We start from the raw sequence: 27,885 nt of genomic DNA, 5'->3' as shown, positions 1-27,885 counted from the left end.
TTTAATTTCTCTTCCAGACTGCTGGATGGGGGATTTTGAAGAACCAAACTACTGGAATATCAACAGTTTCTTCCAACCGGCAGAAAATGTACACACGTTTTTCAAAACTAAATAATTAGAAACATTTTTGCATTAAACAAATACAGCATGACATTTCCTTTTATCTTCAGATTATTAGTATCAATGATAGGCTTGTGTTATCTCATTAGTTATATAGATGCCACGTGTAGTGGAGTTTTTGTGATTAGTAACAAGCACGGACTATGAAGTGAGGACATATAAATGATTTCTGTAAAAAAAATGATTGTGTTAAAGAAAAAAATCCCAAGTTCTGGAACCTTAAGACAAATAAAAATAGCAATACCCTATCTTAAAGTTATGCAGGAAAAGCATGACAAACTGAACAGAGTGACTGCACACTACTCTATACAGGAGTATATTCCTCTGTGTGCATTATGAAAATACACCTACATATATTTTATATACACGTTGTATGTGCACACAGATGTATGCATACATATATACATCATACACACACAGAGGAAAAAATATAATTCTGTCTATTTGCAAATTTTTTCTTTTCAGAACATACAACTGACATCAGGAGAATTTTCATACATCTGCAGTGAACACTTTGTATTATCTTCCAGTAACCTGAAATTCTGCCATTTCTCAAATAATCGGCAACTTCTCTAGTTAGAAAAGGTTTTTTTTTGTTGTTTTTAATCTGCATGAACCATAGCCATATTTTTAACAAACTTTAAAAGCTTTTAAGTCATACTGGCTACATTTAAGAGACATAATTCTGCCGAAGAACATAACTGACTGCAGGATACCATTTAGCTGTTATATATATACACTTCGGATGCAATCTTCATGTATTCCCCTCATTCTCCTCTGCATTATGTTAATCTTAATAAACATCTCAGCTATAAATTTATTTTCTGCAGGCTTCAAAACTGCATGCATGAAGACTATAAAATACTGTACTAAAAGCACGAAATTATCTGATGAAAGAAAAAGGATGTTGTACTTTAAGTTTGTTCTATTACCGTAAATTTCTGTATGTTTCATGTTTTACACTGTCATCAAGTTGTAAGTGCTCAGAAAGCCATAATCCCCTATTTTACAATGAAAAACAGTTTGGTAACATTGACACGTTCAAGGTATTCCTATTAATGAAAATAAATGTCCTAATACTTTATTCATGAACTGCATTTAGAGAAAACCTTATTCAGTTACTAAATACTAAATGTGTTAAAAGTTATACTTAAAATAATTTTTTCCTCTAAAGCTGTGTCCTTGTACTGTTTCATAAAATCTGTTCTGATCATAATTTCATCTATTTTTCTATTTAAATTGATATTTAAAGGCAGATAGTAATAAATCAGCAATACCAGAAAATGAAAAATTAATCATGCATCACTAGCCTATGACACTAGAGTTTTATCAAAGATGGCCAAATTTATTACATGTAACATACACCAAGCAAAAGGTTAAATCTTCCATAAAGACTTCTGCAAATAGGATAAAAGATAATTACAAAGTACATACACAGGGAATGAATATAACAAATACACATTTTTTTTTAAACTGCAATTGTAAGACATTTTAGAGAAATGAATTTAGTAAAAAATATTTAGTTACACCGAAAGCCAAGTTTGGAAGACAGGATAATCCAGGTTAACCCTCTCCTTTATCTCCCTTTTGTCCACAAAAACTCAAAGCAACAGCATGACTACTTCAGGGACCGCCCAAGATATGCAAAAAAACCCCCCGACTTCCTTGTTGTCAGCATACTAAACTTTTTTTTCCCCCTCAGGTACTAAGTAGACCCCCATCATGCTAGATATATTACATCCCTTTTCCCTGCTTAGGAAAAGCTGGAAAAGAAAAATATAAAGGGCTGTTCACAATCTGCTCCTGTTCCACAAGGGCGGTCTTTTACACCCACCCAAGCTCCAAGCAGCTGGTGTTTGTACAGTGGCAGCAATAGATGATGGAGCTTAAATGTCAAGTACAAATTCTTATCATCATTAGCCATTAAAGTACCTTTTTCAATATATATGTTTAGCATTTCCATCCACCCTGCTATACTGGAATACTGAAGGAATATTTAGTGTCTATGAATATGGAACACGGAGCAAGGCAAGCAGCACATGGGGCCCTGGTGGGCTGAACCCCAGCTGTAGCTAGGGGAGCATCTTCACCTGGGCTGAGACTGCCAGTCATGGAAACAGGTAGCTCATGCTCACTACACAGCCTATGTTCACATCTTATTTCATTTCACAATATTAATTTTATTTCTTTACTGGCCTTTAGATCAAGTGTTTCTTAACTTGAGAACTGGAATAATGGAAATCCTGGGTAAATATACCTTTAAGTTACTGTTGGTAAGAAAAGTAGGTTAAGATCTTTTGGTTAGGAATTATAAAACAAATGCTTCAAAAATATTCAAGGGCCCATAATCTCGCTTGGGGTAATTATTTAATGTAATAATAAAATTGGAGGTAGATCAGGGAGGACAAAATCCATCATGAAGAATAAAAGCAGCACTAACCTTGGCTCTCTGTGGCTTAGAGTAAGCACATCTCACTTATAAAAGACTATAAAAAATAAAAATCCCTGCATGACTAAACATCACACAACAGTTAGAATGATCAAACATATGAAATAGTTTTCATATAAGCAACCGTATAGACTACAATTTTTTCAACCAGAGAGAAAAGATGACTATGGTGAGTATACGATTGAAGTTTATAAAACCATAAAGAATATGAGGAAAATACATAAAGGTTTAGTTTCACTTCCCAGAGAAGAATTAATGAGCATCAAATGAAATTAGCAGCTAGTAGGTGCAAAACAAACGAAAATGACAGATTCTATAGCAGGAAGTAAACTTTGAAATTCTTCTTCTGTGATATAGGTGTTAAAAGTGTTCATGCCGATTCAAAGAGCTTTTGACAAATTCATGGAAGAAGAATCTAGCACAGGCTATTAAAGACAAAATTCCCCTCATAAAACTTTCTGCTGACAACATCTTTAAGTCACAAGCCACTGCACACTGGCAGATATTTCAGGGAGTTATCACTACATATTTATCCTGTTCTTACAGCAGATGCCTGGGAAGGACTATAAATCATTGCAGGAGATAAGATACACTAGGCTATACATCCCTTAGCTGATCCAACACACAGCCCTTCTCACAGCTGGCTCCTCTTCTGTCCCTCTCAGACAAGGCCTCCACCTATTATTTCTATACACTCCACATACAATGACTCAATGTTCTGCTCAAGAGGTGAATCAAACGTGCTACATACAAAGTGTATGCCAGCATTCCAACTATCCATCTATATACTGTGAAGATAGCCTAAATTTATTCTGGTGAGGAGTGGGTTTTTTGCATGTAGAGCACTTGATTTACAAAAAGTGTTCCAAGGAAGAAGTTCCTTGTCAGAGGGGGAAAAAAATCAGCCTAGAATGGAACAGATAAGTTTGCCAGATCAGGGCAGATTTACCAAGGTTCCAAGGGCTGCTTTCAGTACACACAACTTCCCCCCTGCCTCCCTTCTGCAAAAGGGATGCTATTGCCCCAGGGTGGCATTTTATGAAGTCATGACCTTAATCTGAGGTTTAAAGCCTCTTGTACAAAATACATCCACACAGTTCCCTAAAAAGGAAAGGTGAGATGTGGCCAGAGAAGTAATGTAAGTTTAGCAGGTACACATATGTGCGGAATATTTTGTATATGTTTCCATTTAACTAGCTCCTCTATAGGTTTCCTAGCATTAGCAAAAATTACTTGTATAACTGGAATAAATTTTTAGGGAAGTGGGCGAGAGTAGTTACCTGAATAGTAGTCCTGTGGCCTGGCAGGGTCTGTGAATAAAGAAAGGCCACCTAAATGTAAGAACAGCACATGTACTATTAGAATAAAATAATGACATTGTCTTTATAAAATACAAAAATCAAATTTAAAGTACTTTTTCTTTCAGAGTCTGTTTCATAAGATACAAATGTGAAACCACAGGTATCTACAAATTTTTCTAGCATCAGGGAGAGAATGTAGTATTGGTAAGCTTGTATGTTGTTCCAGATTGTATAGTAATGTGCCATGTTTAAGCAACATATCCATGTAGACTAGAAAAATGCAAACCAACCTAGCAAATGTTCTCCAGAACATGTAATTAATAATTTCTGTGCTGAGACTACAAAAATGGGTTAAATGCAGAGAAAACTGAGGACTGGAATAACACTGCACTGTTTCTGCTCTGCTACACAGGAGAAAAAGATGATGTGTAGATGACATACTAGAACACTTCCTTCCTCCAGGTCCTAGTCACACAGCAACCTTCACAGCAGCAGGATCGCCATAGCGTGTTTTGCTAACAGTACCATGGGGTTTACTGCAGAACCCTACAACAATACAGTTTGGAAGAGACCTCAGAAGGTCCCTCAGAGCTGGGTTACATATGACATCAGACCAAGTTACTCAGCCAGGGCTGTATCTTGTCAAGCCTTGAAAACATCCAAGGATGGAGACTGATTAACCTCCCTAGGCAGTGTCATTCAATGCTTGACTATCAGGTAACACCCCCAGGCCACAGAAACATGCAATATTAACAGTTAACTCATGTGACACTTTGTTCACTCCAGTGGGGTAGGAAATCTGATGCTTCAGTCTCTAATTTTCCACTTTAAACTGCTAAACATACATGAGCTACAGGCTGTATCACCAAACTGCAATGAAACCTCCTGTGAAAAACATACCCTTTGAACAACTAATTTCCCACTATACAAACACCATATCCATGGTCAAGTTGATGGCACAGTCATGAATAAAGTACTCAATCTATTAAGTAATCAGACATAAACCCCAAATACTCTGACAATCAACACAAGCACAGCTGTTGTGAAGGGCTTAGACTTACAATTAAGACACTGAAAATCATAGGAGTGTTCATTTCAAAGTTTGCAGGGCTGTATTTAAAACAGTTGTTAGACTAAAGATGTCTACAGATATAATCTTTTTAGAAATTAAGTATTACTACAATATAAAAAGCTGTAGTAACACATTGTTGGAAAGCTTGAGAATTCCAGTAATAATTTCTCAAGTGTCCCACAGCCTTTTTCAAGCTGTAGGGAGTTCCACTAGAATGAACTCAAACAGTAGAAATCAACATGGAAATGTACTGTGTTCTGGCATGTTTTTATGGCTTCACCACACTTCATTTAAAGTGACATTTTCATTGACATCTCATGTGAAGCACTTTACTCCAAATAAACATTTGAAAAGAAGGGTAAAAGGTATTTCCCTAAGTAAAACATCCATACTTAAGAAAAGTTCTTTTTTTCTTCTGCATTCACTTTAATAATCAGCATATATTTAATTGCCTAAAAACTTGCTGGAATGGCCTAAATTTCTACATGCAAGACTTAGTGAATTTCAAAAATAAAAGTTTCTCTTAAGCAGATTTTATAAATTGAACAAAACTATATACCTGTACAGGCTTTCATGATCTTCTTCAGAGGTCCCATAGTGTACATCAATCCAACAAGAATCCCTGCCAGATGTCCAGCAAAAGAAGTCCTACAGAAAAGGAAAATCTTGTGAGTGATGGAAAGACAGACATTTTTGGGAGGGATCCAGAAGGGCGAGTGCACAATTTCTTGAAACTGAGAAAGTCCCTGAGTGAGACCAAGCATAGAGAAGTGACTTGCCTGCAAGGACATACTGCCAAGTTTTCTTTCTTCATAAATACCTTAAAATGGGTAGGTATATACAGTTATAGAAAAGTACCTAACAAATATCCTGAAGAAGCTGGAAACTAATTGGAGAGATCACTTTAATTGCTTGTTTAAAGGCCAGAATACTGTTTCCCTAAAAGCATTTAAATACTTACTGAGGTAGGAAACTAGTTTTAATCTATAAAAAAGTAAATCCACAGAATTATGCTGAAATGTCTAGGTAGGATCTACCAAAACCATTTACAGTTTCAAGTGAAAGCATAAATACAATACTTTCTACTACACTATCAATACAATCCTACAATTAGCAGGATTGTATCTGAGAAAAGCATGAATGCAGATCCATTGCAATCTTTGTAACACAGTGCCTTAAAATTAAAAGAACAGGTGAAATTCTGAGATCCAAATTCTTTTCTCTACGTACCAACAATTTCTTTAAAAAAAAGATCATTGCCCACTCACATATAGAATGAAAAGGCTCTAGAGTCTTCTGAGAAACCAACATGGAAGCATATGTTTACAGTAAATAAGGAGATTGGCTCCAAGTATTGCCATGCCTATGGGGTATTCCATAAATTCATAAACCAATTTTCAGCATTCAAATTAAAAGTTAACTCTTGTGTTCAATCAGGTTTTAACACTAATTAAGAGTAAAATCTTCTGTTTAAACGCTATTTGTAAATTTTTCATCTCTATTATGAAGTTAGAGAAACTGATACATTAAACTTTAATATTTCCCACTGTATGTAATTATAAATAACTCAGTTCACTGTATTTACACTGGTTGTCCAAAGATTTAAGTAATATGAGCTCTTCTGCATTCATAAAGCAGAAATGAAACCTCTGTTTAATGTAAAGAGAGATTTAAACATTAAGCTTTTTACATTCCAGTCAGAAATCCGAAAGAGTTACACAGATGATAGCATATGCACTCATGACAATACAACTTCCAGGCATCACTGGTAAAAGTATATAAGAAAATGCATGTGTCACTAGAGGGAGATGAAGATCAAATCTAAATTCACTCTTTTGACACCACTTAACCACAAACTTGTATTCTGCTATGTAGAGCTGCAGTTCTCTCCCATAAGTAACCAAGAATTTTTTTAAGAGTAACACATAAATGCTAATGTGAAAATGTATAAGTAAGAGGTAGTTACCAAAATAAAGTATCTATAAGAAACTAATTTTCCAAACAGATTGTTCTGGAACAGATTTTCCAAATTTGTGAAAAATACATGCCTGACTTGGAAAATGTCTGTACACAGAAAACATTAAATACTTCAAGATGCCTTACTCTAGAAATCACCAACATAAGATTGATTCATCTATATTCCTGCCAGTGTTTTAAACAAATTTTATGCTCATCTTGATTTATCTGAGCACTATTCCACAAAACCCAAAAATCAAAGTTTTTACAGTATGAATAATCAAAACCCTTCAACTTAAAGTCTTCAGAGGGATATTATCCACTTCATGACTATCGAATAGGTTAGCTTACTAGATGCCTACACACTATTGACTGTTTAATTATAAATTATATTCAAGGAGTAGAAATTTATAATGAAAACATTTAAACGGGGTTTTCTAAATGAAGAATAACAACAGATACACTGGCACACATACCTATCACTGACATGCAGAAAATGCGTACATTTGATAAATCACATCAATTTTTCACCATATGCTGTCATAAAATTAATTTGAGTGTGATCAACAGTAGCACCTTGCTACTTGTAATTACTAAGGAAAAGCAATTCTGTAGGGTATAAAAAGACAGCTTCCCCTACATTAATGAAATGCTTAATGTTACAGCCCAGTTAAGCAAACACCACTTCATTTTAGAACATGCTGTATTGTAATTTACTCAAATGATAACTTAATACCTTTTTTTGCTAATGCTTGGTATCATTTATAGTATGGAAAACATCTTCGATATACTAAAATATACAGATAAAATGCAACTTAACCAAGAAAAAAACACCAAAACCACAAACCAGAGTTTTATTAAAAACTTTTAACACTGTCAAAGCAAATGAAAAAAATATATGCAGCAAAATTCTGAAGTAGTTAACTTACATCTTTTCCCGGCTGTTTTGAGGATGGGTAGGGTTCCAGAAGACTATAGAGGAATTTCTATATCCATTCTTAAGCAGGGAAAAGGGCGGGGGGGAGGGGGGGGGGGAGGAATAGAAAAGGAGGACGCTAGTCAGAGAGAGGACTACAGACTAATCACTATCTTCTGTTCCCAGATAAAACTATTTGTTCAACAATTTCTAGGACACATGATTTGTGGATACAAGCAAGGTGAGAACACCAGAAGCAGAAAACAGATTTGTCAAATCATGTCAAATCAACCAAAATTCCTCCTTTGACAGGCCAACAAGCCTCATGGAAAAGGAGAAGTAGCAGATGTCACATGCTGAAAGAATGCAGCACTATCTCACAGCATTTGTCATAAAGAAGGCTTAAAACCTTAAACTCTAAAACTACACTATGCAGATCCTTAAGTGGTTGGTAAACCTGACTTAATACTTATCAGTGATTCATTATCAAACTTAGGATATGAATCAAGTGGATTTTTGCAAGAGTCTATTCCAAGTATTATTTACAAACTAAGAGAAGGTGTAAGGGTCACTGGAGATGGCATTACAATTTAAAGCAACCTTGACAAAATCAAGTAGTGTTTTGGAAAAAATAGAGCGCAATTCAATAAAGACAAATATGGAATTCTGAACACACCACAGAAATCATCAACTATACAAACAGGCTAGAAGTGACTGGCTAGCAGGAGAGCCTCAGGATGGGACCTGGGGCACACAGTGAATTATGCAATAAAGCAGATCAACATGTCAGACCACTATAGAAAACACAAGTATTTTACTGGAAATACGTAAACAGGAGCACTATCTGGAAGTAAAATGAAGTAGCCTTCCCCTCTACTCAGCAATGGTCTCAGCTGGAGAACTGAGCCTACTTTTTGCATACTGCACAAAAAGAAGAGCAACAAAAAAATGGAGAACCTACAAAAAACTTCTGAGAAAAGACTGCAGGGATCACAATCACTTAAGTCACTGAAAAATTCTCTCACAGATACAGTAATCTTAAAATATGGAAAAGATTGTCACAAATAGGAATCAATACACTCTCCACATTCTCTATCCATAGGACAAGGAGTAATGCACATAAGTTGCAGCAAGAGATTTAAAGACACTGAAGTAGAAGAACAGACTGCCTGGAGAAACTGGGGGGTCTCCATCCAGATGAGGCAGAGGCCTCCCAGACCCTGTTGGGTTCAGGGCCCATTCTCTCCCATGTTTGCCTCCACTTCGCAAGTGAAAAGGAGAGGGCTACTAAGACCCTGCAAGGAGCAATCAGAGTTTATTATAGTGATGGTCTTTAAAAGTGCATTAGATTAAACATTGATAAGTATAAATTACATATACACACACATATATAAACATGTTTATATACAAACATATACATGTTTGTCCTTCTGAAGTTACCACTCAGACCATTTGTTCTGAGATCAGATTCACTCAGCTCCTCTATAATCATTCTTATTTTATAAAAAAGTAGACTAGAATTACGCAATTTAATTACAGGAAATAACTGTTTTACACATGCAATTAATGCTCTTCTATCCACATGCCTTCATCTAAAGAGAATACTCATATTTCGAATGAAATTAACTTAAATATATTTGAACAACTAATCCTGAGTAATACTTCAATTGTCACTCTTCTTGAGATTTTACTACATTTTACAGTGAACTTTAATTTTCAGTAGGTTGCCTTTTTAAAAAAATTGTATAATGGATTTCTTGCCTATGAGGCTGTCTCAGTTTTATCTGCAGGCATTAACGTTAATGGGAAAACTACAACTGTTTTCACAAGGTAGGATTATATGCAAAATTTAGAACCAAATGCTATGGAATTTGGCTGAAATTAATAAACAGTTTACAAAAAAGCACAAGTTGTGTGAAGAAGTCCTGTTCAAGTACGTATTACCAAGGTTCCTTTCACCTGTATTGTACGTTTCACTCTTCTTTCTTCTCTAGTCCAGAAAACTGAGGTTACTCCTATTTTCTGCTTTTTATAATAATATATAATTCTGAATAATTTTTTAAACCTCTTACAATATCAGTGATAAAGCAACCTCCATTATCAACTGATTCCACAATAGGATTTTTACGCTATTCATAAGAACAGCAATGTCTCGACTGGAACGTATACTTTACTAGCTAAAAAACTGCTGGTTTCAGTTAGACTAATGAAGAAACATTCTTGTGATTGCAACATAATAAACTACTGCCTTTTTTCCTGCTGGTTAATAAAGAAAAATTGACAGGCAATTTTTTTTTTCACAGTACAATTTTCACTTTCTATAATACCAGCTGAACTTTGAATGGGAATAAAAACAGGGTTCTTGACTTTTTAAATTGCATGTTTTTTCTCTAAATGTCAATGAGCTTTATCAGTATTAACCAATGTTCTCCCTGGTACCAAGAAATTCAAATGATGTCTCATTTAACTTTTTGTTTGAAAATGTAGATCTCCCCGGAGATCTTATTTATCTCAACCATTCACTTCATACTAATGATAATTATGCAATATGCCTAAATACTGTTTCCTGAAGACATTTGCCATCAAGCTGATGTGCACATTACTTCAGAAAAATCTTCTAAACAGAATTAATTATACTCTTTCATTTGGCTGTGTAATTCCCGTGAAAACCGGTACCACTAGAGGGAAAACCATTTGGACTGCATTTGCTCTTCATGCATGAGATTCTGACCCAATGTTTACAAGCCTCTCAGTATCAATTTGTACATTAATGTTGTTCCACTATCCTTACAATGAATTCAAATAAATTCCTTACTGTTGGTGAATTTATGCTGAATTGTTTTAATTCTGTGGTGTCAGTCACCTGACTCAACAAACAAAAACAGAAGAAAGTCTACACCTATCACTTAACTTCCATGATTTCTAACAACAAACCCCAGTCTGGTAGGCATTATTATTTACCCATGCAATTACACCAGAGAACAAAGCCACTTATTTAGCAACAGAAGGATGTCTTTAGCTTAAGCCATTGCTGCATTCTTTAGTGAAAAGATCGTATATACCTGAATGAAAATGAAACCAAATTAAATGATTGCATAAGTAAAAGTCAACTTGTTTTACACAGCCCTATACCGGAAAATGCCATTCCTTCTTTAAATGGAAATAGGGAACTTGTTAGTAATTTTGTAACACACTGGTAAAATAGCATCAAAAAGTTAAATTTTACCAAAAAACAAAAGGTATAAAATGGTTCTCATCACATAATGCCATTCTTGTCAAACCTGGAGGTTTTTTAGTTGATCAGTTTGTTCCTGACAAAACAGTTCTCATCAATAAAAAGCATAATAAACAGTTCAACAGTAAATCTCACTGATAACCAGTGGTATTCCTAAGCATTAACAAGTGAGAAATTAAAAAAAGCAGATGAAATCAGAAAATAGATACATACAAAGAATCTCATGAGGTTAAGTTTATTAGAGCTATGCAAAATGTTTGTATTCACACCAGACGCCATACCAGAGTTGAGACTGAGAAGGGTACAAGTCAAAATTTAAAACCATATTTATCAAAATATGTTCTTATATTTTCAAATATATATAAATTAATTATATATTAATATATATATATATATTGGTGGGGCTTGTTGGTGTTTTGTGGTTAGGGTTTTTTTAATTAAAAACTCAGTATTCCTATTATGTTTACCTGTTGCGACCATGATCTGCTTTGAGATTTTGACTTCCCATGGATCCTTGAACCCAGGTGAAATGAGGCAACAACTAATTGTCATTGTTGATTTGTTATACAACTGTACTACGTTTTCAGTTGTCAGCTATGAACCCTTATGACAGTGATCTGCATCTCTATTGCCAAATGTAGATCTATTGCTGTGCTCTTGTGTGGGATAGTTCGCGGTTCGTAAAGCCTTCTCTTTAAGATGAAAAACTCTAATAAGCATCTTAAATTGCCAAAAAAAAGGTCAACAGAACTGGTTCAGATGAACACTTAATCTAGTTTATTTAGAAAAAGTTATGAAAAAGAACCTGGAAACAAACTCACAGCTAGAACTAATTTAGAAAATAGAAAAAAGTAAGAAGAATTATACATTTTATGGATTGCATCATCCACTGATCTGGAAAATGTTTTCAGACACCTGAAAGCCAGTAACTATAAAACCTACCAAAACACAGGTCAAAAGGAGGCCTAGAGAAATGCCTAAGCCAGTTTTCAGAGATGCAGTGAGCTACAGAAATGTTAGACATCTTTGAGATCCTCTGAACTCCAGAATAGCAAGTCTCACTATTTCTGAAAAACTACAAAAAGAGCAATTCTGGACAGTCACAATACCAAACCTCAGCACTGAAATGCTGAATGCTGAAAAAAATAACATCCTCTACTCTTCTCCACTCCTAGCTTTCCACTCTCCCACTATTTTCATCCTTTCTAACTTTTAACTTTCTGAAAAAGTTTGAAAAAAACTGTAATGTCCACCTTCCAACCCCAAAGTGACTTCTTTGACAATCTGATAAGTATTTATTTCAGAAACAACCTGAAAGATAGGCTTTCCCTTCAACAGTGAGTATAAGTAAAGTACCTTCATGCTAAAGGGCTAGATGACTTAAGATACCACATGCCCAATTCTGGAAAAGGCATATAGATTAAACATAAAATAGCTTTTCACAGGCCTGGTCTTCCATCAAAGAAATTATCCCAAGGATTGCTATACAAAGCCTACATCTCAATATCCTTACTTTACAGAAGGCAAAGATTAGAAAGATATTACATGTCTTTTTAAATTTCCCCATAACAAAAACATTAACGAGAAAGAAAAGAATTAACAGATGCCAGTAAAACCCTAAATCCTCTCCTAGTACACAAATCAAAGTTTCCAGTAGCCTCAATATTACTTCTGATTCCTTCATTGGTTATGGATGTTCAGGTGATCCTGATACATCACTCCACTAAGGCAGGTCCAAATTTATTGCATGTCTTTCTGACTGGACAGAATTCTGCCCCAATTACTGACCTCTTCTCTATTCAAAACTAAATTATGCAACTTGATCTACAAAGGGACACTATTTAATCAGATACTTCAAATATTACAACATGCCCTGAGCACGCAGATGAGCATGTAAGAGCAACAATTTTCATGGTTCATTTCAAGGCAGTTGGCAGTTACTAATTAAACATGTTGTGTTCTGGGACATGAATTTCTGGAGATTACTACTTGTTTTCTGTGGCCCCCATTACCATTTAAGTGCTGTGAAATTGTCCTAACTATCAATCTTGAATCTAACAAGGTAGAGGTTCTTTAGACCAGGGAACAATCTAAGCTTCCATAAAATTATGAAAAGGTATGTTCTTTCTGGACTGTCTATACAGTTTCTACCCCAAAGACATTTCTGCAGTAAAGTAACTGAAAAACAGCAGTACCCAACCACTAAACTCAGGTTTTTCCTCTACCAGATACAGTACAATATGCTCATGATATTACTTCAGACATAATGTTCTGTCATTATTCTTTAATAATAAAACAAACAGTAGTATTAAACATATCACCAAACAAAAACTATGTTCAGCTAACACGACAATTTATATTTTTCAGAAGAATGTTTTAATGCACTGAAAACTTTGGTTTTATACTTGTAGTAATGCCATGAAAGTGACCTCCAGCTCACACGTAAAATTGCATTTGGAACAGCGCACTCTGCAGTTCTTCTGTCTTTTAACCTAGGATTCCTAGCTGTAGTCAATCAGGCAGTAAGTCAGTAAAACCTGTGTTTAATGTAAATATGTGAATTCTCATTCTGGTCTAGGAAATGTTCTATTTGCTGTATCATAGTATCTGATGAGGAGTCTGTCAGTTTTGCTCCCTTTTTTTTTAATCTTTCTGAAAAGTGGGAAATTGTATATAAACTGTGATTTGGTAGTTTGTAAGTTTGGTGTCTGTACTTCACATATATTCTCCCATATGACTGACAGTTATAAAATATTACACAAGAAAATTACAGATTTGCAACTAGAACTCCAGAAATCAACTGCCAAAGAGAAAGGCACTATTCTCAACAGAGGTAGGGCCGGATGAACAGTGCTGGCAGAACTGAGGAAGGAAAAGGAGGAAGACAATCAGCAAGACTACAGAACAGTGAAATTGCATAAAATTTGCAAAATACTAGATGATAACTTTATCATAAATTAGAGGAGTGACTACAACAAATGGACAGAAGGCACTAGGACAGAAATAGTAAGCAAACAATGGAATGCAGTTTTGTTAATGAAGCCCTTGCCACTACAGTGTATTAGTTTGGTTACTTTGCTGAAAATGCATGTCCCTTTTCCTTGTCAATCAACTTTTGTTATCTTCCCTCAAATACTGAATACCTTCTGGGCACAGTATTTCAGGTTTTTATTTTGAAATGTGCTCAAAATAAAGGGTGTTAAGGAAAAAAGCAGACTGTAGCCTTAACACTTAATCGTAGCCTCAACGCTCCATGTGGATACCAGCTAACACTACACATACTTCATAATACATGTCAAACTACTTCAGATAGCCCAAATTTCTTCTTCTAATTTTGAAATATTAAACACACTTACCCTGGGGAGATTAAATGAATAGCCACCAGCTCCACCCAACAAGCATATTTGCTGGATATCTGCAATCCAAGGATGCTGCTGACTCTTCCTGGATTGTAATGGTTGTTAAGAACTTTCAAAGCAAACAAGACTCCTGCAAAACAGAAGAAATCACATAAAGACAGAAGTAGTTGTGCCCAAATAATAAAGAAATGCAAACAACTACTAAAATTGAAGTACCATACAGTTTCACAGTACTGTGAAGCATATTGTCACATGCCAGAACAACAGCTCCAAGCTGTTTTTTCAGTGCTACTTTTCAGTGACTTAAAAAAAAGGATTAAAAAAATTACATGTTTGTATAACAGCCAATTCTAAGTTGCTTTTTAATATGCCTACTCACTGTAGCTATTCAGGTATTCAAAACAATACAAACATAATTTTAAAGTGGGAGTTCTAGTTGAAATAATTGACAAAATTATTGAACTCAAAAAAAATATTCCATGAGTTGAGAAAAGCCATTACTGAAAACAAGAGATACATGTGAAGTTCAACAGTAAGCTCAAATTCTGAAATGAAAATCATTTTACATATACTCCAGAATCACTTGTTTCTGAAAAAACCAGTAGATAAATCAACTTTAATGACAATAAATAATCATTCATTTCTATTTGACTGCTACTGTTTTATCACGCAAGCAATAGCTAATATGACAGAATGAATTCACATAATTTACTGGAACTTTCAAAATGTTTTTGAAGTTCCTCTCAAGAGAAAGCTCACACAGTTGTCTGAAAAAAACCTCTGAAAAATCAACAAGTACTAGATTTGACATGGAAAAGACAGCAAAGTTGAACATCAATACAGATGTACTAGATAAAATCATGAAAAAGGCTCCCCTCCCCTTCTAACACCACAGAAAACAAGAGATAGCAAAATTCCTTAATCTATCCAGTGACGTAAATATTGTTATTCTACAAACAAATCTAAACAAAGGTGTGTGTATGCACATATACACACATACTCATGCTATTTTCCGCTGATAAAACTGGACTTGTTCAGAAACTCTGAATTTACTAAAGGGGAGAAATATCTGATAGCAGCAGTGCAGTTTAGGAGTCATCTCCATCCAATCCTCTTTTGGCTCACCATCAATTTTTTTCAATTTTTCAATTTTTTTTTTTTTTTTTTTTTTTTTAAAGTGTCTCGTCTGTATTGTCAGGTTCCATCCAGTGGTACAAGGGGCAGGTCTGTTTCATCCATTTAAAATAAAATTTAAAAAAAATAAATCCAGGCATCCTAAAATCTTAAAACCTGTTAAAGTGAACAGGTCAAATATGCATACAGATTGGCTCTTAAAGAAATAATTATCAGGAAAACATTCATATTTTCTTCAACAGCTGTTCCATAGACATGCCACTTGCCCCAGCTGAAGACAAATTACTTATGCTGAAGGTCATGTTGAGAATGCTGAAGGTTTAGAAAGATCAACTATGAATACTAAATCTGTCAGAGCTACTTTCACCTGCTGCCTGAATAATAGTCAAATGCAGGTGCAAGAGGCTGCAGACCCACATTTCCAAGCTTTGAATAGTCAAAAGATGCTGCAAAAGGTAAGTGACATCAGAACAGGTTGCAATACTCGATGTTAGATCTGAACTATTTTACCTTGCAGAACATGCAAATTAAAATCCAATTAGGTAATCCTAAATGGACAAAAAGTCAAGCTTTTTGTCCCCTGCACAAATGGCTTAGTAGATTAGAGGTTTATCCCACTCTTTTTAGTTCACTAAAAAATCCAAAATATATGGTCCAGGTGATATTGTAGTATGGCTGACATGAGTCTCTTTGTAAAGAATGAAATGGGGGCCCCATCTGGCCTATCATCACTGCTCACCCTGCCTGCCAGCACCACTGCTCTTCAGTAACTTGGTCCCTTTTGCCATAAAGCATGGGAAGCCATAAACCTGCATCACCTGGGTAATTATATCACTAAATCTAACTTCCCTTCTGTTGGTTTGAGGGAAGGGACATATAAATTGCTATCTGGCTAATTGAGAAGCTGGAGACTAATCTGGTGAAAAAACCTTACAGTGAAATCTCAACACTACCCAATTATATAGTAGTATCATATTCCCAGTTATAAAGAAGTTTCATCATAAATTTTTGAAATATTCACCCTTCTCATTCCCAGTAAGAACTGTGTTGATACTAAGCTGTTTTAAGGTATGAACTAATAGGAACATATAAGAAAAACCTCACATGGATGGTACATTATATAAGCAAATACCTGAAACAGATACTTCTTCACAATTTCTAGATCTCAACTTCTCATCCTACAGTCTAGGATGATACAACAGGTTCAAAAAGAAGCTTGATGGCAGCACCTCCTGGTTGTTCACAGAGCATATTACAGAGCACATTTCCCTCACAAATCACCCAGCAATAGTTGGAATACCGTATAAAAAGTAACCCTAGAAAGTCCAGCTGAGACTGGATCAAGTGCATATATTTCAGTCATTTTACCACTAATAATAAATATTCAGTGGGGTTCTGCAGTCACTGTTAGGGAACAGCAAGAGTGAGATACTCTGCAAAGGAAGTATATGCCAGAGGAACAGGGAGGCAGGTAGGTGGCACCCTCCCCAGCAGGGGCCCAGCTCCACAGCCCTTGGGCCCAGTGCACAGGGCTGGCTGTTGACCATCAGCGGGGCTGGCCAGGAGCCCAGATCACCAGGCACATCCTCCTGACAAAGCAGGGCCAAAGGAAGCACGTCCAGAGAAGGGCAACGAAGCTGGGAAGGGTCTGGAGCACGTGTCATACAAGGAGCGGCTGAGGGAACTGGGGTTGTTTAGTCTGGAGAAGAGGAGGCTGAGGGGAGACCTCATCGCCCTCTACAACTACCTGAAAGGAGGTTGTAGGGGGCTGGGGATGAGTCTTTTTAACCAAGTAATAAGCGATAGGACAAGAGGGAATGGCCTCAAGTTGCGCCAGGGAAGGTTTAGACTGGATATTGGGAAGCATTTCTTTCCAGAACGGGTTGTTAAGTGTTGGAATGGGCTGCCCAGGGAGGTGGCGGAGTCCCCATCCCTGGAGGTGTTTAAGAGTTGGGTCGACATAGAGCTGAGGGATATGGTGTAGTTGGGAACTGTCAGTGCTAGGTTAATTCTTGGACTAGGTGATCTTCAAGGTCTTTTCCAACCTAGAAGATTCTGTGAAGGCAGCAAGTCAAGTCAGGGCCCAGGTCAGAGGAGCACATGGCCAGACACAGATGCAACATAGCTCAGACACGGACAATGCAGCGGGCTTGAGCTTAAAAGCAGCTGCTGAGCAATGAGGTGAAAGGCCCCCAGCGAAGCTTCCCTCAGCCATCTCGCAAACCTCTTTTCCCACTAGTCTGAGGTGGGCCGCAGCTACCCTGTATCAGAGCTGTCCTCAACCACGGGCTACCAAACCCCTCAGAAGAGGTTGCACTCAGGGCCCCTGCAGCAGCCATAAAGGCCAATATTAGAGCTGGGCATGTCTCGGACCAAAGGGTGGGTGACCAGAGAATATGTGACACTCCAAATGAGCAATGACCAGAATGTTCCAACTAGCACTGATTCAAGTACTACAAGGAACCCTCAGAGGTGCTGAAGCACCTTTCTCAGAGGTTGAAAAGGAGGACTTGCCTTCTAATGCTAGGTCCCAGTGACCGCAAGGAAAAACCCTACATATCTGGAAAAGCAGTGCTACTTCTCCACCTGACTGGGGATTTTTTTTGAAGAGGAGGAGTTGACTGACTTGAAACTTTGATCTCCTGAAAAGAGAAGACCATTACTGAAAGGTGACCAAAATCAGGTGCTTAAATGTTTCTAGCAGAAACAAATCTGGGGAGTCTCTCTAAAGACAGGCATCAATAATTTGCAATTTGATGATAAAAGTTTTAAAGTGATAGGCTTTTCTAGAACCCACCTAATAAGCATTATTGATATCAAAAAATTAAAAGCATCAGCCTTCTAATAGTCACTGACATTAAACAGAAAACATAGTTCTGCTGGCATGATGGTATTTTTCATGTTCTCAGGTAAAGACACTGCTGGTCACAGGAACATGAACTGAACAACAGAAAGTTCATACCCGGAGTACATGCTTTAAACTAAAAAAATTGGATAACTCTACTGACATAACCACATACATGCGTATCCATTTTCTGCATTCAACAAATATGGTTATATAGTACCCATAAATATTAATTTTACATATGTAAATTGGACCAATTATGTGCCTTACCTGAAAAACCTACAGCACAATGCATTTCATACGAAGGATCATCCAGAATTTTCACAAGCATGAATTCCAGCACCATATAAACAACTCCAATCAGCACTGAAAATACTGCAATGATGTATGCAAACCATATGCTCTTAAGCTTTTTTTCCAGCATTATTCCCTTCCAAAGCATGGAAATCATGTTATAATATAAATGCCAGTCATCTGCATGGTGGACAGGAGAAAGCAGTAAACGCTGCCAGTTCTTTCTGTAGAAGCCTTCATTTACACTGATACACACTTCAGATAGGGGCCTCACAGGATTCAGAAAGAGAAAAATATTCAGTGCAAGTACCCCAAGGGTAACAGAAGGAATGTTCTGGAGTCCAACTTGAGAAATTTGATAAAGCAGCAAAAGCAGTCCAGCATTGACTCTTCCCTGCCTTCGCTGCATTATTACTTCTTATTCAAAGAAGTGTGAAGATTATTCCGATTTCTAGTCTTTTGTTCGAATTCAAAACCACTGAACTTTTGGAAATTCTGAAAGAAAAAAGATAACTGCATTATTATACATATACAGGGGAGTTTTCAAGCTCATCACTGCTTTTTTTTTTTAACACAGCAAATTCTTCAAGCTAATCAGCTGAGACCTCTTTTTTAAAATCAGAACAAAAATTCGAATTAAAAAAAAAAAATCACCATTTTTAAAGTGGGATAAGACACAAGTAAAAGGGATTTACACAGATAATCCAGACAAGCAGTGTGAGAAATAGGAGTCTGCAATCTGTCTTTCATATCCCTGGACAGGCTTTACTTCATCCATAAAAATTGCTGGGTGTTCTAGACATGTTCTCATTAATATTCTGATTCACTCAGAATTATTAAAATTTCAGGAAGGAAACCAGTTAAAAATTCTTCTCTAGAGTCCCGGTTTTCAGGCTTCCTATTTTTGCTACGTATATAATTTATTTTCATGACCATTTTTCCAACTTTTACAAATATTCAATACAATCTAAGAATGAAAATTAAAAGTTATAATTTCAAAAAGTAACAGACACACAGCTAACTACTCCTAAATGTAAGCTTTGAAAATTCTTGCTGCTTTCCTAGTGACTAGAATTCGAAGTTTAGTTTAAAAGTATGCGATGGAGAAAAAAACTGTAGGAAGAAATCATATACAAGAACAGCACATAAAATTTCCAGACAGTTATAGCAAAATATTCATCTCTGTCCTATTTATGTCAAATAAAATAGAGGATTAAAAGGATTTAAAGGACCAATATAGTTCTAGATCTAGCTAGAAATAGGGTTACTATAACAGAAACTGAGAAAGGGCATCAAGCTAAACCGTGCAATTTTAATCGGAGAATAAGGAGCACAAGGTGCCGTGGATTTTCTAGAGTGTGGAAACACCTGTGGAAGACAGGAAGAGACACTGAATTTCAAGTAGCTTCTGAGGGCTACCTCAAGTTGGCCAATACTGGTTTTAGTTCTCAAAACTCTTCAAGGTGGCACAACAACAGTGTGGCCACTCTTCTCCACCTCTAGGATACCAGTTCTTTCCTAAACTATTAAAGATATGTAATACATTATTTCACACAAATATCAACTATGTAGAGCCAGCAAAATAAACCTACTCTTCAAAACTTTGCTATCAGGTTTCAATATTTCCTGAAATATACAAAAAATTCTCATCTCAACTGCACTTACATTATAAAATAGTTAGAATAAGTTGCTAATATACTAACTTTTTATTTAGTTTAAATTCCTTTCCAATTAATCACATCAAATGCTTCCTCTGTAAACAGATTCTTGTTTATTTGATAAACAAGCAACAATCTAATTCTTCTGGAGGACAGCTGAAAAAAAAATGACACCTTTATAAGGGGAAAGGGACAACAGCTCAAGATACACAGTTTAATATTCCATGTTATGTTTATTAGGACTGAGTTTCACATTTCTACAGACCACTCATATGCCGCAAACATTTTACTAAACATTTTTCTTTAAGTATTCAGAGTATCATTAATAATTTGATCAGGTTGCAGCACACAAAGTAAGTGAACACATGGAAAAAGAAGGAAATCACCTCTGAATTATGCTATCCTAATAACAGCAAAAGGAAGTATGAAATCTGCACAGGGTTGAACATCAAATAAGATTATCTAGGAGCCAGCCTACCTCCTCTACTTATATCTGAGAGGGGCATATACTTCCATGCTAGTTCACACATACAATTAATTAATGCTATTTCTTACAGTTAAGTTTTTCTAGTCTCTGGATTTCTCTTTAAATTGCATTTATGCTTATTATAGCACTTTAAGAGAAGGAAGAAAAACTCTAGTAGCATCCTCAAAACAACTGTAGTAGAACAGAATGCAAGTAGACACATTTGCTACATTAAAAGGAAATACACTGCATTTTTTCCCATGGTCTAACCTCAGAGATGCTACATAATGTCTAAGCCTTGCCCAAAACAGCAGAAACACGCTTTATATCAGGCCTCTTGAACATGTGCCTTTAAAAACCAGTTTCTGACCCTCACAATTTAACTACAGAGACCACAGCTGTAGTCCCTACAAAGTTCAAATGAGCTAAGACCTCTTAAAGTGTAAATTGATTGCTGTAGATGATAATTAGCATTATCAGCCTTTGACTTTTTAATGTCAACATTACAAAAAAATTACTTAATCAAAAGTTTAATCAATGTCATTCTCTTTTTCCATACTACATGCTCTGATACCAGGTACACCAACATCCCCAAACTGTTCTTACATGCATCTGCCCAAACCTCTGACTTTTCTCATACCACTGACACAGCTACATTTTTTTCCACCACCAAACAGTTGACATAAAAAGTGCTAGAATTTAAGTCAACATCATTTAAACGCAAGTTATGTGGAAACCCCAAAATCCTGCCATACCACGTTGTTCAAATTGCCAAATACTACAGTCTTACTTTTTAAAGTTTCCACCCCGCTTTTGATACTCTTTAGTTTCCACATGCACCTAGGAGAAGAAACCTGCATACAGCACATATCTGTACAACAACCACGTAACAATACTGGGAATGGTTTACACCATGATTACAGTACTGCTACATATTATAAATCATTCCTATTACTGGGAGGAATCAAAACTGTCAGCCAAGACACATTATGTGTTTGATTATAAAGGAAAAGATATAAGAAAGAAAACAGTTATTTGAGAGCCTTCTGGAATGCAATTCACTTAAAATATATAGAGCTTTCAACTGTTTGAACATTCTTCTGCAGCCTCTACTCTGCTTATTAAAAGCCTAATAAGGCTTGAAACAATGAAGCATTTATTCCTTTTTCTTTTTTGAAAACATGCCACCCACTTCAAAATGTACAAATTTCCAGAACAGACTTGAAATGGACATTTGTCTTGCATCTAGGCTGCCACGTGTCTGCATTTTTGTCACCTACTCAAGATAAATGTCTGAACTAAACATTCTCGGAATTTGTTTGTTTGTTTTGTACTAACCAAGTGCAGAGCATTTAAACTTTTATTTTTGCTGTGACAACCCCCCTTGCTCACTTGGCAACCATACAATATTATGACTTCATATTACTGAAAAATCATGTGATAAGTATTTTAGTAAATACCAGTTAAAATGAAATGTTATACTGTCTTTTCCTATAGCCGTAATTTGAAGTTAAAGACTCTCTCTGTACCCTTGCTTCCCCCCAAAATGGACAGAACTACCCTGAAATTTTGATTTATGTTTATGTGAAGCAAAATCCAGCTCACTACCCTTCTCCTTAAAAAAAAAATAGCACTGTGACATAAGCCTAGATTTTTATGAATAGATGGGGATGTGTAACATCTCATTCCTACTGCGGGTGAATGCAGTCACAATCTACAGATTTTGCCATTATCTGCATGGCACATCCTGATATTCAGATCTGTCACCAACCTTCTCTCTAGACTGCTTTGTTCTTCTCATTGCTTTGCAAAAATTATTTGTAATGGAGGTACTTTAGCACTGTATAACTCTTCACTGACAGAACAAAATCCCAGGGTTACTCTTTCAGTTCAGATCAGGAGTATGATTTGGAAGTGAATTTCTCCATTGCCCCTACTGACTTCACTGTGGTTCACAATATGGAGTGAACTGGGTGTGCATGAACTCATCTCTTTTCAGATGAAACTAAACCAGGAGATGTGCTCCAGTAAAGAACCCTGGGCACTCCAGAAAAAAACTGGGCATTCAGCCTACATGTCCAGATTAGAGCTAGACAAATGTAAAAACCACCTGAAACAGGTAAAGGGTAAGTATCAGATCCTGAGCATAAACCCCTTCACACCACAGATAAGCCAAAGACAGGCCCACACTACCTGTCTATGAAGACAATCCCAGGCTACAAAGACTTACCCAAGTAAAGACTGAAACAGAAACAGTGTTTTTAGGACAAAAGAAGAGTCCTACAAAGGAGGCAGAAGCAAACTGTAAACCATTCTACTATTGCCCTCAAACTTCGGAGGGGGGCAGGGGAAGGAAAGCATAACAAAAAAAACAATGCAAGAAAAAACTCAAAAATTTGAAACATAATGAATCACCCTCTTTATTTTTAATATGTATGCAAGGAGAAGGTCAACCACAAGCTGTCGGTTAAAATATGCTTTGAAACTATGCATAGACAATTGCATAGTTCATAACAAAAGACAAGGTTCTGACATAATTATAAAAGTAGAATGACTTCTGGATTAATCAAATGTGCCTTTAAAGGGCATAATGTGCTTTTATTCAAAGGAATACTGAACTTTAAACTGAAAAAACACAACATTTCAGAATTTGGTATGAGAAGTCATACATCTGTAATACAAATGTTTTAAAATAATTTAAGTCAGTAACTACCTTGCTGAATGGAAACAATACAAAGTTAAATAACAACATAAAATGACTGCATAAAAGGCTACGCCAGAAAGTGTGGGGTTTTTTGTAACATGCCACATTTTATTTTAAATGCCCTTCAAAGTTTTCTGTGAGAATAAGGAAGTTCCTCTGCCTCTTACATCTGCTTCAGCATGAAAATTGAAAATGTTTTATAGTTCTTTAATCCTATTAAATACTACTGAAAATAAGACCTTAACAAAATAAGCTTTCAGGCTAACAACTTCAACTTAAAACTGAAAATTGTGTTCTGAAGGGTGTGACAATTACTATTCAGAATAAAATACAGACATATTAAATAATACATGCCAAGAATACTTTTGGATGCCTTATCCCAAAATAAACGAGACAGCTTTCGGAGGAAAGAGAAGGGACTTGTACTCCGCCTCACATCTTACATATGAACATCTTAGACACTAAGCATTTAGAATTCAGAATACTGCTATTTCATCTCAAAACACTTAAAGGCTGCAACCTATCCATCCTTCAGTTAAAATACGGAGCTATTCAAATTGTTTCATTGTAATTATTAACTTTCAATATCACTGGAAGCCCTGACAATTTTGGACTCATGTCTTCATACATTAAAAAGAAAGCAATTTACTTTATATATCATATATTTAAATTTAATTAGAATCAATATACAGATCTAAACATCAGAACAAGCATCCACTGGAGTTTTCTTTAAGGCTTATCATTGTAAAGACCAGTTATAGTCTCTGCTGTCATTTGAGACTACTAACATTATCTCTAAAATGTTCTTAAGATAACTATATTTTATCTATCTGCCTTCATTTCCTACATGGTATCCACTTCTAATTCAAAGTCTTCACATTATTCAGTGGGCTCCACTGACACTGAAGTCATAGCAAGCAACACTTCCTTAACCCACACAAGGACACAGCATGTAGAGCCAACAAGCTTCCTTAGGCCACTCTTAGGGAAATACAAACTTGGAAGTTTTAACCCTAGCAGAGGTCAGTCTCATCGTCCAAACAGTCGTTCGGTTTGAAGGAGCTACTCCACCACCATGTACAGCTCCAATCAGCTGCACATTTGCTCTCTCAGAACTTCCCTCAAAGCCAACTAAGTTGACTAAGCATGCACTGGAAGACTTATTCTGGAAACTACATGATGCATTTCAGCTTGACGCTCAAGCTGATATGATGCATTACAGACAATTTACACACTGGGCATCGTACAGCAGTCAGAATCTGAACTAAACCAGCGATTCCAAGTTGCAAGAAGAAAAATAAAAGGAAAAGTTGTCAGCAGTTTGCAGGAGAAAGGACAGGAAGCTTACTTTCTAATGAAATCCACTGTAAATAGTGCTGGTTAAATAAACAATTCACAAATATACACTTTCTAGTATTAGTGTTATGTTAACTCTTGTCAAGACCTGAAATCTCTCTGAATTAACAAAGTGCAGCTCCAGGAAGAATATCATTATGCTATCTCAGGAAATTAAACCAACTCATGTATCATTAAATACATTTTCTAAAACACCTGAATTACTTAAACTCGGTATTTACACAAACATAAGAAAGTTTATCAAATATAGTTGAGATACATTGGTCACTGCTTCCCCTTTGACACAAGTGCAAGTTATTTCTAGGTTTAGGTTTCTGAGGTTTTTTTACTATTTTATCATTTTCACAAAAAAGTGATATAGTTCTGGTCAGAATTTTTTTTTCTACATCAGTTGATTCGTTACATAGTCTCTAAAAACACTGCTGTAGGGAAATGAGAGTAAACAAAAATGTTGAAGCAACCTAACTATAACGAGAAGCAGAGCGTATTAAGGTGTCACTGCACATGAACTTGCTGCAGTTTAGTGATAAGACAGGCGTATCTGTGGTTTGGGCTTTAGGAACCAGCACTGCCACATCCCTGCCGTTTTACACGACACTCCGCTCCTTCAGGCACTGCTTCCTTCTACCGTCTCAAAAGCATTGCAGGAGCAAAGTCCTACAGAAACGGAAAATGCTGAGAGTTGTCGCAAGTGTGAAATATTAGGTATTTCCGACATTTCTGAAACTCACTTCATTTCCACAAACTTTGCGCCGCCACTCTGCTTCCGGCAGCGGGGGGCGAGCTAAACTCGGCAGAAGGCAACTTGCTAGAAGCCAGCTCCAGAGAGCTAACGGCTCCAGGGGAAGCCTTCCCCAGCCCAGGCACCTTCAGAGCGCTTTTGTTCCAGTGTACCGGACAGCCTCCGGCACGGGGCGGAGCCGCCCCCCCGGGCACGACGTCCAGGCCCAGGCTGCGCCCCTCGCGCCCGCCCCAGGGGCGGCTCCCGCCCTCCGCCGGAGAGGAGCGGTCGCCGCGCGCCGGGGCCCTCACGCCGCCCCGCCAGCCCAAACCCTACCGGCCCCACAACGGGCCCAGCGGGGATGGGCTAAAGGCGCCGGGAGACCACGCCCGCCGGGAGGAGCGGCCGTGCTGCCGCCGAGCTGACTGCCGCTGCCGCTGCTGCCGCCCCGGCCCCGGCGGCAGCGGCCGAAGGAACCAACCGCTCCAGCAGCGGCGCGCGCCCCCTCCCCGCCTCAGCACTCACGTTCTCCCGCGCGCCCAGCGGCTGCAGCAACAGCAGCCCCGGCCCTCGCGCCGTACCACGTGACCCGGCCACCACTCAGCGCCGAGGGGGGCGGCTCTAGACCCGTCCCCGGCGCTCACGGCGGCCGCGCATGCGCCGGTCCCGCCGCGGGCGCCCTCTGCCGGGGGCGGGGAGCGGGCCTTGAAATGGCCGCGGAAGAGCGAGGCCTAGGGTGGCCCGCTCCTGCCCCGCCCTCGCGTCACTCAGCTCCACCCGGGAGCTAAGGCAATTGCTGAAGAAGGAGAGTTACTACCGAGTTACTAGCAAGTTACTAGCCTTATCTGCACTGCAAGCAGGCGGGGGCGGTGTTGAGGCGAGTACAAATTAGCAAAGATAAGGGGGTGTTAAACAGCGGGGGAGAGCGCGCCGGCTCCTAGGCAAAACCTGTCAGCGAGTATGTTCTTGTGAAATACCAGCTCCAGGTGATAAAAGGTGTCCAGCTTCCCAGCTGGAACTGTGTTTAGTCTAATAACGTCTGTGAAAATATCAGTTACTGGTATTACTTGCCATTAAAATGCATAATTAGGCTCCCTTTGAAAAGGTCTTACTGCACATGCAAAACAGTAACTAGTTCTGTAAGTTTAATAGTTCAACCACTTAATTTTTTTCCAAGCATTGAAGGCAATTAGATGAATGCATTAGTTTCACTTGTGGAGAGTACTAGTCACTGGTGTTAAGTATTATTCCCCAAATTTGATGCAGATCTCTAGACTGCAAGCTTTGCTATTAATATTCAGTAGGGAATACATTGAGCAAATTATAAATGCCTAAAATAATAGGTTATCATATAAATGTTGGCAAGCTGATGGTGCAAATATGTGACTAGAAATGAATCATACAAAATCCATAGCCAAAGCTACATGTAAATGGCCCTATTTTGCCGTCATTTATGTGGCACTTAGGTTTCATAGAGCATCTTGGCAATTCATACAAGTATGTCATAGAATTTATAAGAAAATTGTATTCTGTCCTTCCAAAAACAGCACACAGCTCAGCAGACTGGCAGGCATGAAAGGGGCTGAATTCCTAGAAATAGGGTGGAGATCAAGTTAAAGGAGCAGACTTTGCCAAAACAAGCAACTTCAGCATAGTCTTCTCTTCCAAGAACAAACAGAAGCCAAAAGAGGAGGGCAGATTCAGTGTGTGCCACCATTTAGACACGTTATCTTAAGCTCCTTAGTTTTAGCACATTTAGATCTGTTACCTCAATTAATGCTAATCATAATAATTCATAGAAATCACAGGATGTGGGAGTTATAAATGCCTAGACTGATAATAGATTTTCTATCATACATCAGGTTTTCTATAATTGGCACCATTTTCTGTAATAGCTTACTCCATTTTCATGCAATCATAATTCCAGTCCATAATTCTTAAAGATGCAGTATTTATTGCCTGAGTACAGGTCCAGATCTTATTACTGGATGTACAAGTCCTGAGGTTGTGGTTCTCTTCTGGGACCCAAAAGATCTGGATTTCACTCCTAGTTCACTTCCTGGGTCAACCTGAGCAATCATTTATTAATATTTCATCTTTTCAGGTCCTTATTGATACAGCAGGGATAATAGCAGTCACAGGAGCAATGGGAGGCTAAGTAAATGTGTTCAGATGCCATCATTAATGGGCCACATACATAGATAGATTTAAACCCAACTGTTCTTGTACTTTTTTACCCAAGTGTGGGATTTGATACCCATTAAGTTCTTAAAATTTGTTTTTTTCTTTTCTATGCAAA

At 37.3% G+C, this 27,885-nt stretch overlaps 1 protein-coding gene across 6 annotated transcripts in view; it reads right to left on the bottom strand.

Moving 5' to 3' along the window:
- Positions 1–26,241, bottom strand: part of RHBDD1 (rhomboid domain containing 1) — a 49,666-nt gene extending 23,425 nt beyond the window's left edge. For 3 of the 6 annotated variants that reach the window (XR_012624280.1, XR_012624281.1, XM_074833721.1), the window contains exons 1-5: positions 25,597–26,104; positions 18,658–19,176; positions 14,406–14,538; positions 5,502–5,590; positions 3,850–3,900 (exon numbers count right to left, since the gene is read on the bottom strand). Coding sequence is in view for 4 of the 6 variants with exons in the window: in XM_074833721.1 (XP_074689822.1) it covers positions 3,850–3,900; positions 5,502–5,590; positions 14,406–14,538; positions 18,658–19,090 (706 nt within the window). In the remaining 2 variants the exon portion in view is untranslated. The other 3 variants (XM_074833723.1, XM_074833722.1, XM_074833724.1) reach the window with 3 other exon arrangements.
- Between the last annotated feature and the right edge of the window lie 1,644 nt (positions 26,242–27,885).

This window comes from Strix aluco, chromosome 9, assembly GCF_031877795.1.
Source record: "Strix aluco isolate bStrAlu1 chromosome 9, bStrAlu1.hap1, whole genome shotgun sequence".
In the NCBI taxonomy this organism is placed as follows: Eukaryota; Metazoa; Chordata; class Aves; order Strigiformes; family Strigidae; genus Strix; species Strix aluco.
Note: the sequence above shows the minus strand (reverse complement) of the source record. Positions and strands in the feature narration are given on the sequence as shown.